The sequence below is a fragment of the Catharus ustulatus genome, chromosome 9 (assembly GCF_009819885.2).
Source record: "Catharus ustulatus isolate bCatUst1 chromosome 9, bCatUst1.pri.v2, whole genome shotgun sequence".
NCBI lineage: Eukaryota > Metazoa > Chordata > Aves > Passeriformes > Turdidae > Catharus > Catharus ustulatus.
The window spans coordinates 5,987,547-5,999,783 of NC_046229.1; the positions used below are offsets into that span (position 1 = coordinate 5,987,547).

Consider the following 12,237-nt stretch of genomic DNA (forward strand, 5'->3'; position numbering starts at 1 on the left):
TATGAACTAGGCTGCGGTGTTAATTAAAGACGGTGAACTGCTTTCTCATCAGCACCGTGCAAATGGAGTGATAAATAAAGGCTGGACACCATTTGTCATTACTGATCAGCCCGCGTGTGCTTAGGCAGTAGAAAGGGTAAGCGGTCCTTAGGAAGAGAGGTGCCCACCCTCAGTACACTCGGTACTTGTTTCACTAATTTTAATACAATTAAGTGGAGATGACCACATCAGTATGGTCATAATGAAATCCCTCAGTGGGAGATCTGAAATAATGAGGAGAGCGCACAATTTGTGACTCGAGGCCTTTTAAAGGAGTCCGCGTATTTAATTGGCTTAATAAAATTTAGATCATGAATGAGGCTGTCATTGTAACAGGGCCCACCGAGGGAAGTTCAGGACCTGAGGGCCTGACCCAGGGCCCAGGCCCGCCTGTCCCAGCGAGAGCTCCAGGGTGACGGGCCCAGGCCGAGCGCGGCCGTGCCATCCGCGGGGCCTCCTTTGGGTGCCCGCGGGAGCTGTCCCGCAGGTGTCCCCCTGTCGCTGCTCCGGGGGCGGGATGCCGGCGGTGGCCGCGCTCTCCGGGGCCGAGCCGAGCGGGGCCCGCCCAGCGGGGCGCGTCACGGCGGCGGCGCGGCGGGGCGGGGGCGGCGCCGGCCGCAGACGGCACGGGGCGGGCAGCGAGCGGCGCGCCGGCTGCGCGCACCCCGCACACGGCGCGCTGCCACCGAGGGAGGGAGGGAGCGAGCGAGCACCATGTGCCGGCCAGCGCTCGCCCGGCTGCTGCTCCTCCAGCTGCTGCTGCTCAAGCTGCACCTCGGCAAAGGTGGGTCCGGCGCGGCACGGCCGCTCTCCCTCAGCGCCGGGGTCTCCCGGCCTCAGCGCTGCCGGGGAGGAGGCGAGTCCTGCCGGCACGGGCACCCCGGGGTGTGCGGCCGTGGTTGCCCGATCGCCCCGGTGCCCTGTGCGGGGTTTGGGACCTGCGGAGGGCCGGGCGCGCTCGGGGGTTGCGACCTGCGGGGGCCGGGCGCGCTCTTCAGCGGGCGAACACAGCCCGAGAGCTGGTGACAGGAGCTGCCACCTTTAATCCCTTTCAGAGGGGATTTGTGCCTCATCAGAGCAGCGCGGTACCGAGTCTGCAAAGCAGATTTGCTCCGTTCTCCCCCCGCCCTCAACTTTAGTTCGGTCAGGTCCCTTTTCCCGGGACGGCGGCGGTGCGTGTTCCGCCCCGCGTCCCCAGGTGTCGGCGCGTTTTGCCCCGGTAACGGATGCGCAGGAGGTCCCAGCATCGCTGCGCTTTATAATTTTTCTTTGTCTGTTGTATTTCGGTTTTAACCATCTTCCATTCCCAGGCTCCTTTTCCCTCCGCCGTTAAAACAATGCGGGGAAGCACGGGAATGGCCCCTTTTATCCCTGCACAAAGCAGCTCCGGGATCGCCGCCGTGCTCCCGCGGAGGCGCGACTCCCTCAGCCCCGCACCGAGCCGCTGTGCCTCGGCCAGCCCAGCCCCGCACCGAGCCGCTGTGCCCTGGCGAGCCCAGCCGCTGCCCCCAGCCTCGGCCGGCGGCGGCTCCCGGTGCCTTGCCCGGGTTGGCCGGGCCGGGCGGCGAGGCGGCCCCGGGATGCCCCGGCCGTGGGAGCGCGCCCCGCTGACCCAGGCGCGGCCCTGTGTCTCGCAGGCGCCGTCAAGGAGTGCGAGGAGAACCAGTTCCAGTGCCGGAACGAGCGGTGCATCCCCGCCGTCTGGAAATGCGATGAGGACGACGACTGCTCGGATAACAGCGACGAGGCGGATTGCCGTGAGTATCCGTGCCCCGCACGGCGGGGCGGGGGCCGGGCAGGGCGCGCTTCCCAGCTGCGCTGCGCCTCTGTTTTATGAATGAATGAATGAAGTCGCGCCGTGCCCGGCCGCGCCGCCGATTGGCTGCCGGGAGCAGCAGATCCGTGACGCGGCGCCGCGGGGCAGCGGCTCCTCGCTGCCGGCCCGGCCCGGCCGGGACACCCGGAGCGCCGTGCGGCACCGCGAGCCCGGCGGCAGCTCCTGCCCTCCCTCTGCCAGTCCCCTCGCCTCCAGCAACAACTCTGCTCAGAGCACTAAAAGTATCAGCGCAGTTTGTGTCCCCGGGGCAGCTGGGAGAGATGTTAAACCCCGGAAGAGCCCGTGCTCAGAGCCAGTGACAGGTGCTCATGCGAAATGTTGGTTTACTCGTAATCATCCTGCAAGATGTGGGGTGGGTGTGACTCTTGTGTTTAAATAGACAGATGAACAAGTAGCACTGCTTGGCTTGGCAGTGTCAGCCATATAACACTTAATTCCTTCATAGTATGAGGGAAGAGAGAGCAAGATCTGTACTTCCAATCCTGAGAAAATGGCACTCGTTCCTTCTCCCGTGGTGTGGCCCTGGTGTGTATCAGTGGAGCCCATAAACTCTGGGTGCTTTGTAGGGTTGCACTGTTACAAGTTGGCTCTTATTTTGCTTACAGCTTCTCATAGCCTGGGAGAATTTGTCTCAGCCATGGAGTGTGAGAATCATCTGTAACAGACATTACAGAGCCTAAATCTTGGAGAGAAATATCTTTAATTTGGAGTTTAAAGTTGCAAATATTGCAGCAAGTACCACGTCTCTCGAATTATCTCTGTAGAATAATAGGCACTGAATGCGTGTTCAGTGTGTGAACTCTTCAAAGCTCACAGACCCAGTAAATAGATGATGAAAATAAAGGTCACTGGTTATGTGCTTTTCCATATGTGATTTTCCTGTTAACAACTTCATATGTAAGTCTGTGTCAGGTGATATTCAGAGTGAAGTCTAAGTAGATTAGTTTAAGGAGAACAGGGATTCCCAAACTCTTAAATTATAACAAGACATTCCCTGTGAGCACTCAATAACATTTCTTTCTGGTTGCTGTTTTTATTCAGAGGACTTGATTGGCTTTATGTAGGATTTTTTTTTTTTATGATCTGGGGAGTTAGCAGCATTAATTGAGATCTAGAAATGGCTTTTACAGGAATTATAATAGCACTATTTAGAGGCAACTTAGATGTGAAATGTTTCAAATTGCAAAAGACTCGGAGAAGTCGGGAGTGACTGAGAACTGCTGTGGACTCTTGTGTAGTCATAACTGGGAATGTTTTCTCGGAAGTGTCTGTGTTTCCCAAGAAAGACACTAAACTGTGTAAGCACTGGGAATCTTTAAGCAGGTCTGTAATGGTGCTCTTGAAGCCTTCTGTTTAAAACCTCTGTGCAGTGTGGTAGAAAGGCTGGGTGAGCTGCAGGTGACCTGTGGGCAGTACTTTTGGAGCTGCTTTTCAGAGGTTGGGATCGCGGCTGGAGGAACGGATTCTGGACCCTGCATTCAACACGGAAGAGTAGGTTTGTGTCCTGAGCTCTTACCCTGCATGAGTGAGTGGTTCAGTATCTGGGCTGCTTTTGTTCTCCTTTTCCTTACGATCAACCCTCTGAGCATTGTGTCAGAGGAGGCAGAGTGTAGAACAACGTGCTCTTGAACGTCAGCTCGGTGTGGATTGTGCTGTGTTAGAATGCTTATTGCGTCTGATTTAGGCTTATTTCAGAGGGGGTTTATACTTGTTGAGTTTGGGGGTGGTAAAAATATGTTCCTCACTTTAATCTGAGTTTGGCATTTATTACTGATTGGGGATCAGACTACAGAAATTGCTCATGGACTGTTAATTTAGTTCATGTTTAGAGAGACTTTGCAGTTGCCTCTTCAAGCAGGCTGAAAGTCAAAAATTGCATTTGTCATGCACATTTTTCTCACTTAAATTGTTCTGAACACTGTTTTATTTTGAAAGTGCATACTGCTTTTCAGCATATGTAATGTTTGGAGTTCTACTCACTGGGTGAAAAAATGCATTCCATGTTTTCGCTTCTAGACACTGCCTCTGTTATCACTGTTGTAATAAAAAGGTATTTATTTAAAAGCTGTTTTATGCACATATGTAATAGAAGAAACTGTTCTGGAAAACCCAGCATGCCAGAGTGGTGATGGAGAGGGAAATTAATATGCAGGTAGCCTGCTGGCAGTGAGTACTGATAAGGACCCTGATAACCTCTGTAATTACTTGATGATTATTTTTCCCAGAGCTGATAATGTATTTGTAATAGCTCATTGCTCCTTGTGTATATTCTCCTGTTTTGAAGAGACAGGGATGGTCTTTATCTGTGTGAAGAATTGGTTTATGAAACCAATTCCTTGTGGTAGATGGTCTAATACACTGGAAAATTTTGTAACCAAGAGTATTTTAAATAGTTGAAAAGAGTTGACTTTTTTTTTTGCAGAACTCTATGGGCTTCCTACTGGAAATTGTCTTTGCCAAGACTGAATTTTTGTTTGTTTGATTATATTTGTGTCCCCTTTGTGTTGTGTCCTGTCTTGTGTCTGTTTCCCCCCATCCTCCCTGCCCCCAAAATTTGCTGGCATAACGTTTTGGATTCTAAGGAGAATGTTTCAGTAATCAAGCTGTATTGCATCCTTGGCATTTGCTTTCCACTGAGTAATCCTTTTCTTTTGTGCCTGGTAATTCAACTTATCTGCCATAGGACTGACGTGTGAGTTAATGTAGCAAACACTGGACCTGAAGTCAGTACTAGTTTTTAAGGTGTGTTAGGTTTATCCAGGACAGGGTTTCTGGGCTAGCAAAAGAAAGGTGTCCAAGGAGGCTGCCAGGAAGGGAGGAGATGGTGCTCCTTTGTGTGTAGGCACATGACTTGTGAAGTGTTAACAAGAGAGAAGGAGATGCTAATTTGTGTGCATTGTAGGACTATATAAAAATAAAGCAGTAAACAGATTGCCTAAATATGAAGGTGCCTTTTTGCTGTAATGTTTTTAGGAAGTTATACCATTTTGAGGAAAGGAAAATAAAAAGGGAGTAGAGATGTTCCTTAAAATGTATCTATGGAAAGGAAACTAAACTCCAGAGAGAAAAACCGTGGAAGTCACATTGTTTGGATTGCTGGGGAAATCAAGGTATAAACTCTGGAATTAGAAATCTTATGTTGCTATTAAAACCTGTCATAAAACTATTTGTTCTGCTGTATAAAAAAGGATTTGCTTGGGCTTAGTCCAGTCTGGAAAGACAAAATCCCAGTCACAACTTGCAGCTTGCACTAAATGTGGTTCATACGATGAGGACAGGGCTCCAGGGCAGTTCTGAATGTAATTTCTATAGATGCATTTTAGTCCTTCTCTGTGATATGTTTTTCTCTACAGAAATGCTGGAAAAACTCTTACAACCTATTTCAGACAATGCTTGCAGATGCACAGTTATTGAGACTTTTTTTATAATGGTACAGCATCAAGTTTATAAAACATCAAAGCTACTTTTATTGTGGGAAAAATGTGCGTTTTCTGAGGCACAGTATTTTAGCAAAAACATTCTTTGCTGAGGTACTCAAAATGTGGGATACTGGTTTTTTTTTCCTCCCTCAGAAAAGGTGGAGGCTACAAAGCTTGGTCAGACTAGGGGTCTGTGTGCTGTGTGTCCAGGGTGTTGCTGTGTGACACATCACCCAGAATGGAAAATCCTAGAGTGCTGTTCTGAAGGGACAGTGACTCTTGGAGGCTTTTCCCCAGCTTTACAAGTTTATTCCTACTTGCCATTATAGCCAGCAGAAAACAAGGAAGACCTTGCAAAATGTCAGCCAGACACAAGATATTTGACGCAAAATAGGAGGTCTTACTTTGATAATTGTGTTTGATTTTATTTTTATGATGTAAGTATGGTTCACATTATCTTAACCCTGACCTGGGTGTGGGTGAAAGGACTGGAGGATCTCTGCTTAAATGTTTCACTGTTGAATAAACACTAAATGTGGTGAAGAGTGTAGTTGCAAAAAGCAATCAGGAGCTTAACTAGTTTCCTAAAATGAAACACAAGCTGCAGGATCGTTTCAGTTTTGTAATACCTGCCTGCAGGGGGACACAGCCTGCTCCATTTTCCACCTCTGCACCGGTGTCCTTTCTGTGGTGCTGCCTGCTGGTGAGGACTGCTCCTAGAGATACTTTATAAACAGAGTTGAGGCTGCCTCAGGTGTGAAATGCAGTCTGAAGGGAGTTACTGTTTCAGAAAATGTTCCCCTGTGTCCAGAATGCAGGGTAAACATTTGGCATCAGCAAACCTCCCCTACCTCAGCCCTGCCTGCCTTGTGGCTGCAGAAGGTGTCTGTGTAGCTGAGACATTTCCTTTGCAGCTGGGAGGGAGGACTCCTGTTCTTCCACTGGCTTTGTTCAGAGAGTCTGCAGTTTGACTCCTGCAGCCTCGTGGTCTCTGCTTTTCAGTTTAGGTTTCACTAGAGCTGGAATTTGGGAGTAAAAGCATCAAAAGACCTCTTTGAAAACTAAATTCTGGACGCTGTGCAGAGTGAAGCATGGTCTAGGTTGCTTTGAATGCAGGAGTGCAGTGGTGTGTCAGGCTTGCAAGGCTTTGGGGCGTGACCAAGTGACACAGTAGGCACTCACAATGCCACGTGTATCCTGTAACTTTTTGTCCTCTGTCGTGGATTGCTCCAGTTTTTCTTTCTGTTTCATGTTGAGGCAGTGTCCTGTATGCTGAATGATTGGTGCCTGCCACTCTGGAGATGCCTGTGCACATGGAGTTCTATGGTTCTGTGACATATGCATGGTCATATGCTCCTGATCGTGTCAGTGATGGTTTAACTGTGCTGTGTGGCCAGCTTGCATGCTTATCCCAAAACTGGAAGTGCTAGGAAGACTGTGTTGAGAGGCAGGATTTGTTTGCTTTTCTGTGTGCCTGCTGCCTGCCTGTCCTGGTCTGTACTGGGTTCATGTCCAGCTGGGGCTCAAAACCAGTTTACTGATTTCCTGTGTTCCACAGTGAATGTTTTAATTCATTTATCTTCATTTTTCATTGTATTCTTGTTGTCTGCTCTAACTGGCATGTTTTTGATGTCTGGATTATCTTCCCTTTTAGTGTAACCTGTTGCAACATTTATGTAGAAAATGAAGTTTTAAGCACATGTCTGTCTCCATTTCCTTATTTCCTGGCACATTTTCTTGAGCAGTTTTATTTATTAAGCAGTCTAGATGCAGACTGCTTTCCATAAGGTGGTGATTTTCTATCACTCCTGCTCATGGTCCAGGAAAGAAAGAGAACTGAGATGGGACCAGTGAAAAGGCAGAGGAGAGAACTGGGGTATGTGGGAGAGCCACTGGGGACATTATGGTTACAGAGGGAAGTGAACTTGGTTTTATGTGGTGCTGCTGTGCTATAGCAAGAAGGCACAAGAGTCTCTCTAGATACAGTTACAGGAACAAGCTGTGAGCTGAAGAGCTTTCTTGAGGTCAAGGAGATGGGAAGAGTGAATATCATTATTAAGTTCAAGAAGGAAATCATGCAAGTCCAGTTAAGACCAACGTGACTTGGTTTGTTTATCAGAGAGCTCAGAGCTGTCATTTCAGAGGATACAAGCTTATTCTTAATTTTGAGCAAGGCAGGTAAACTTCATCCAGAGCATTTACTGTATAAAGTAAAGAAGTTGTGGCTGCTCCATCCCTGGCAGCGTTCAAGGCCAGGTTGGATGTGGCTCTGAGCAACCTCATCTAATGAAAGCTGTCCCTGCCCATGGCAGGGGGGTTGGAGCTAAAGGTCTTTAAAGTCCCTTCCAAACCATTCTGTGAAAAGTCAATGCAGACCAGTTCTCTTGTGTCTACAGTGTTCTAGACCCAGGCTTAGCACAGGTTAGAGATGTGATATCTGACTGATTGATGTAAAGAGTGGAAGATATTTAGGATAATTTAATATTAATCAGAAAATGTTCAGAAGTTTATTCAAATTGTAATTATGAAACCAGAGAAAGCAAGTATAATGTGTTGGTGAGCACATTGGTCTGATACACCTACACTAAGAGATTACCAGTGCTAGAAATAATAAATTTTCTTGACTCCATTGTCCACCTAAAGGACCATTAAACACTCTTGTTATACCTGAAAAATGTCTAACCATTATTGATTCTCTCAGCTGTTTCTAATACAGCCAGCTTTTGTTTCTGCTGGCTTTTTCAAGGCCATCAACTTTCTGAATTCACTGACAAATCCACCATTCTTTGGTGTGCTTCAGACTGATGTTGTGTTTGGGATGCGTTTGTGGTAGAACCGATTTGGTGTGAAGTTCTCCTGGTCCTTTTACTGGTGACCTTTTCTTCTCTACAGCTTTCTCATTTTCCTGCAGCTTTTCCCTGGTAATTTCAAAGATGTTCCCAAAGTGTGCTGTTGCTCAGTTCTTCTTTTCTGTCACTACACTCACTTTTCTGTGTCTACCTTATAAAATGCTGTAAGATGTCAGTTGTTCTTTCTTTTTTTTCCTTTGCACAGGAAAACAAATCAGTAAGTTGAGTTTGGGTGATGGACATGAAGATTTGGGTTGCTGCTTGTTCTCTTGTGCAGTAGCATATCCTTGGTGGAACGAGCCTGCTCTGGTGTGCTCTGCAGACAGTTGCTTCCAGCCAAAGGCAAATCCTCACTATTTTATGGTGCATGTGCAGGAAGTGTTGGAAAAACTGAGTGTAGTTTTTCTAACTCTCTATTTTCCATTAAAATTATTAATATTTAGATACCCACAAGGGAGGGGAAAAGGGTAAAAGGCCCTGTGATAAAATTAATGCAGATTTTCTGCTCTGTGAAAAATTCTGTCTGAAATGCAAGTGATAAAAACCTGATTAGACTTTAGAAGTTACAATAATATTGTAAGCTAGTTGAAAAATAAAACTAAATCCTTCCACACTGAAATATTTTCAAAAACCAGATTTTAACCTTCAAGAAGCCAAAAGATTTTTTTTAAAGCAAGGTTTTGAGCTCTGTCACTGATGGTCTCAGGGTGAGATATCCTGTTTCTTGCCATAGTAATGATGCCCTGGTAGACTGTACTTCTGTTCCTGGCAAGGCCCATGACTTTTCTTCCCAGAGCTGTGGCAGATCTGGCAGCCCTGTGCCTTTCTCCTCATGGAGAGGTGGATAAATGGTGCTAGAGCTCTTCTGCTCCAGAGTGACTCAGCTGTACAAGAGTCAGCAGCCAAGCCAAGAACAGAAATGAGGCCTCTGACCTAGCAGTCCAGTGCTCAACACACACAGCTGCTCCTTGCAGAGGTACCTGTTGGACAAGTGGAAGAGTTTCAGTTTTTCCTCCAGGTTTCCTGGTTACTTTTTCTAAGCTAAGGCCTGGCAGTCAGTCTAGCCTCACACTTAATGCCAAGAGCAAGTGTTAGAAACTAGAGGAGAACAGGATTTATAGCTGACTTGGAGCAAGGCTCACGAGCCTTTGGGCTGCAGCCATGTAAAGTGAGTTTTATTGCCAATTTTTTTTCCTTAGATGTTCTGTTTCTGATATTTCAATATTATTAAATGCATTATTAATATTTATTAAATGCTTGAGAGCATGTGTGGCACTGTACCAGGACGGGAGCAGTGAGGGACTCAGTTTCCATGGCAGCAGGAGCACAGTCCTGTACTTGCAGAACCAGAAGGGTTCTTTTTGGCAACTGCTTTCTGTGCTGTTGTGATTAGTTTTTATTTTTAAAGATAGATATGTTATTTAAAATCTAATTCATTAGTGCTGCAGAATCTTGTCCATCCTGAGTGAGAATTTTGCCTGCTGTAAGTTTTTTTTATCTTTTTCTTGAGCTCTCGCTTTGTTTCTGTAGCTTCTGTGGGTGTGATTTCTTCTACTAGCAAAATAGTGAAAGGGGTAAAAGTGTTTAAAATTCGTTGTAATAGGTGGAAATTTTCTCTTGATTTCGGTTAAATTTGAAATATTACGTTGTTATAGACTTCTTTTCCTTTGCAGGTAGCATATAGCATCAATTTATCAATTAAAATAATTGTTGAAGAAACTGGTATGTACAAGAGACTGTAAACTCTTAACTATGCAATGTCCCTCATTTAGATAACTGCTCCAGTTCCAGGTTTTAACTTTGTATTTTATTTTAACTGGCCTTGTTTCATATTTTTTTTCATACTGCCTTCTTTGACATATAAGGTGTAGTGTAATGTACACTGAGGTGATACTTTGCTTCATTTCAAGGGGTGAATTAAAATTTTAGTTTGATCCTACATCTTTGTCCTACTATGCATTACCCAGGTGATGTTTTCTGTCTTTGCCTTCCATGTATGAAGTTAACGTGATTAATTTTTTAGGTGGCTTTTCAGGCTTTTTCTGATCTAGGTGAGTAAAGTTGTAGGCATCTTTCCAAATGTGTTGCATGAGTCTCCTACGATAGATACCAGCTGCTTGGCTTGCTGTTCGAGCAGTGATTATATATCAGTAAACCTTGCTGGATTTACTGGCTGTGTTCCATCCAGATATGATGCTACTCTGTGAGATCCAGGGAGTAGTTAAGAGTCTGAAAATCAGCTACAGCAGGAGTAGTGAATATTCTTGCACTGAGAATAAGAATTTCAGATGTAAACGTACAACTATTCCTGTAGACTTTTCATCTTGAATCACTGCTGCATCTATAGAGCTACTCATAAACAGAGAATTGGCCCAGTTTCTTTGGTAGCAAATGTCAGTGTTGACTGATGTAGGCCAAGAAATACACCTCCTGCCTCTGTAACTCAGTGCTTCTATTCTTGTTTGTGTGGTTGTGTTACGCTCTTTACACATTTCTCATCCCGTGGCTGCTTAGCAGTTCAGCTTTCTTGAATCTTCCCCATACAAGTGGGCTAAATATTGTCTCAGGGACATGAAAATTGATGTCTGGGGAAGTTACCCTCTGCCCAAGGCTTAGAGTGGTTCAGCAACTCATTGTGGACATTAGTGACTCATGAAGAAAGTCCCCAGTTTCTTTTTTTCTGGTCCACTATCACATTGTTTTACACAGATAATCTTGTTCCTTGGATTAAATGACTGCTCAAGGATTTAGCCTTTGCTTTCGTCACATACTGTTCATAAAATATTCAGAAAAACCCTGGTGTTGAGACAACTCACTGTTTCAAAATTTTAGTGTTGTGTCAGGTGCAAGAAATGCTTCAAATGTCTCACTTCTGGTATTTAGTATTGGAGACACAGAAAATGCAGGTGTTTGAGGAGGAGCATAATAATTTTGTGTTCCAAAATGAACTTTGTTTTTATGCATTCCAAGGTATCCTGAAGCATAGTCTGTGTACAGGCAGACATCACTGCAGCCACTTCTTCAGCTGGCCAGAAGTGCCTGTTGTGAGACTGCACACCACAGACTTTGTTTGCTAAAGAGGCTCTTTTCATTGAGTGTGTGCCTCCTTCACCTCCTGCCCACACCTTCCTGTTACCTGAGCATGAACTACTGCAGTAACTTATCACTTGTGCACCCATTCCTCCATAAATTATTAGTAACGTATCATTTTCTGGAAGGAACCAAGATAAAGGAGGGAGTTGAGTTTGCTGTTGTTTATTTTATTCCTACTACTCTTTTCCTTCTTCCTTTCTCACGTAAAGCCACAAAGATACAGTTTAAGTTGCGCAACTCTAAAGTTTGCACAAGGTAGATTCAGTGGATGATTTAGGAGGGGTTACCTATGCGTGCACTGCTCTTTGGCAGGTGAGAAATAAAGAGTTTCAAACAGAACTTCTGCACCAATCTCTTCCAGGATCACATTGATATGCTGAAATTGCTTTACTTCAAGCTCTTTGCTGGATGATTTCTGTTCCCCCTTTTCACAAGAACTCTTTTAACACAGAAATCTGTCCTATTTTTTATAAAATAATGTGTTATGTGTATTTGCCCAAGGTGCCAGTGCATGTTGATCCCTGAAGTTAAATTAGGATTAAGGAGCTGCATTGACAGGTGCTGAAAAGAATCAAATCTATCTTGTTCTTGAGGGCCTCTGATCGTGGCATTAAACTTCAAAGAGAGTGAGTGTAGAGCAGGGGAGAAATCCTTGGGCACCCATTTCTAGAAGGAAATGATAAATAATGTACTTACTTTTTCTCCGTGGTTGTGGACAAGCATATGTCTGAGCAATATGGAACCTTTCCCAGGTTTCCTCATTGCCTTGCTCTTCCTTTCAGTCTTTCCCTATGAGTTTGGCTATTAATTTCATGGCTCTGTTCCACAGAGTGCCCATCCTCAACAGCAATGCACAAAGCCTTTGTTAACACTTCCCTCGCTCAGGAATTGCAGGGGACTCTGAGAGCAGCAGGCATTTCTTCACATTTGATTATGCATGCAATCATGTGAATATTGCAAGCTTTTATTTGTGCTAATGCTCATAGAAAGGATTAATAAT

At 45.5% G+C, this 12,237-nt stretch overlaps 1 protein-coding gene across 3 annotated transcripts in view; it reads left to right on the plus strand.

The window, feature by feature from the left end:
• The first annotated feature begins 684 nt into the window (after window positions 1–684).
• LRP8 (LDL receptor related protein 8) overlaps window positions 685–12,237 on the plus strand; it is a 169,056-nt gene continuing 157,503 nt past the window's right edge. For 2 of the 3 annotated variants that reach the window (XM_033067244.1, XM_033067245.1), the window contains exons 1-2: window positions 685–823; window positions 1,677–1,796. In XM_033067244.1, coding sequence (XP_032923135.1) covers window positions 754–823; window positions 1,677–1,796 — 190 coding nt within the window. In that variant the 5' untranslated portion in view covers window positions 685–753. Of the gene's footprint in view, window positions 824–1,676; window positions 1,797–9,540; window positions 9,628–12,237 lie in introns of those variants that run through there. The other variant, XM_033067246.1, reaches the window with a different exon arrangement.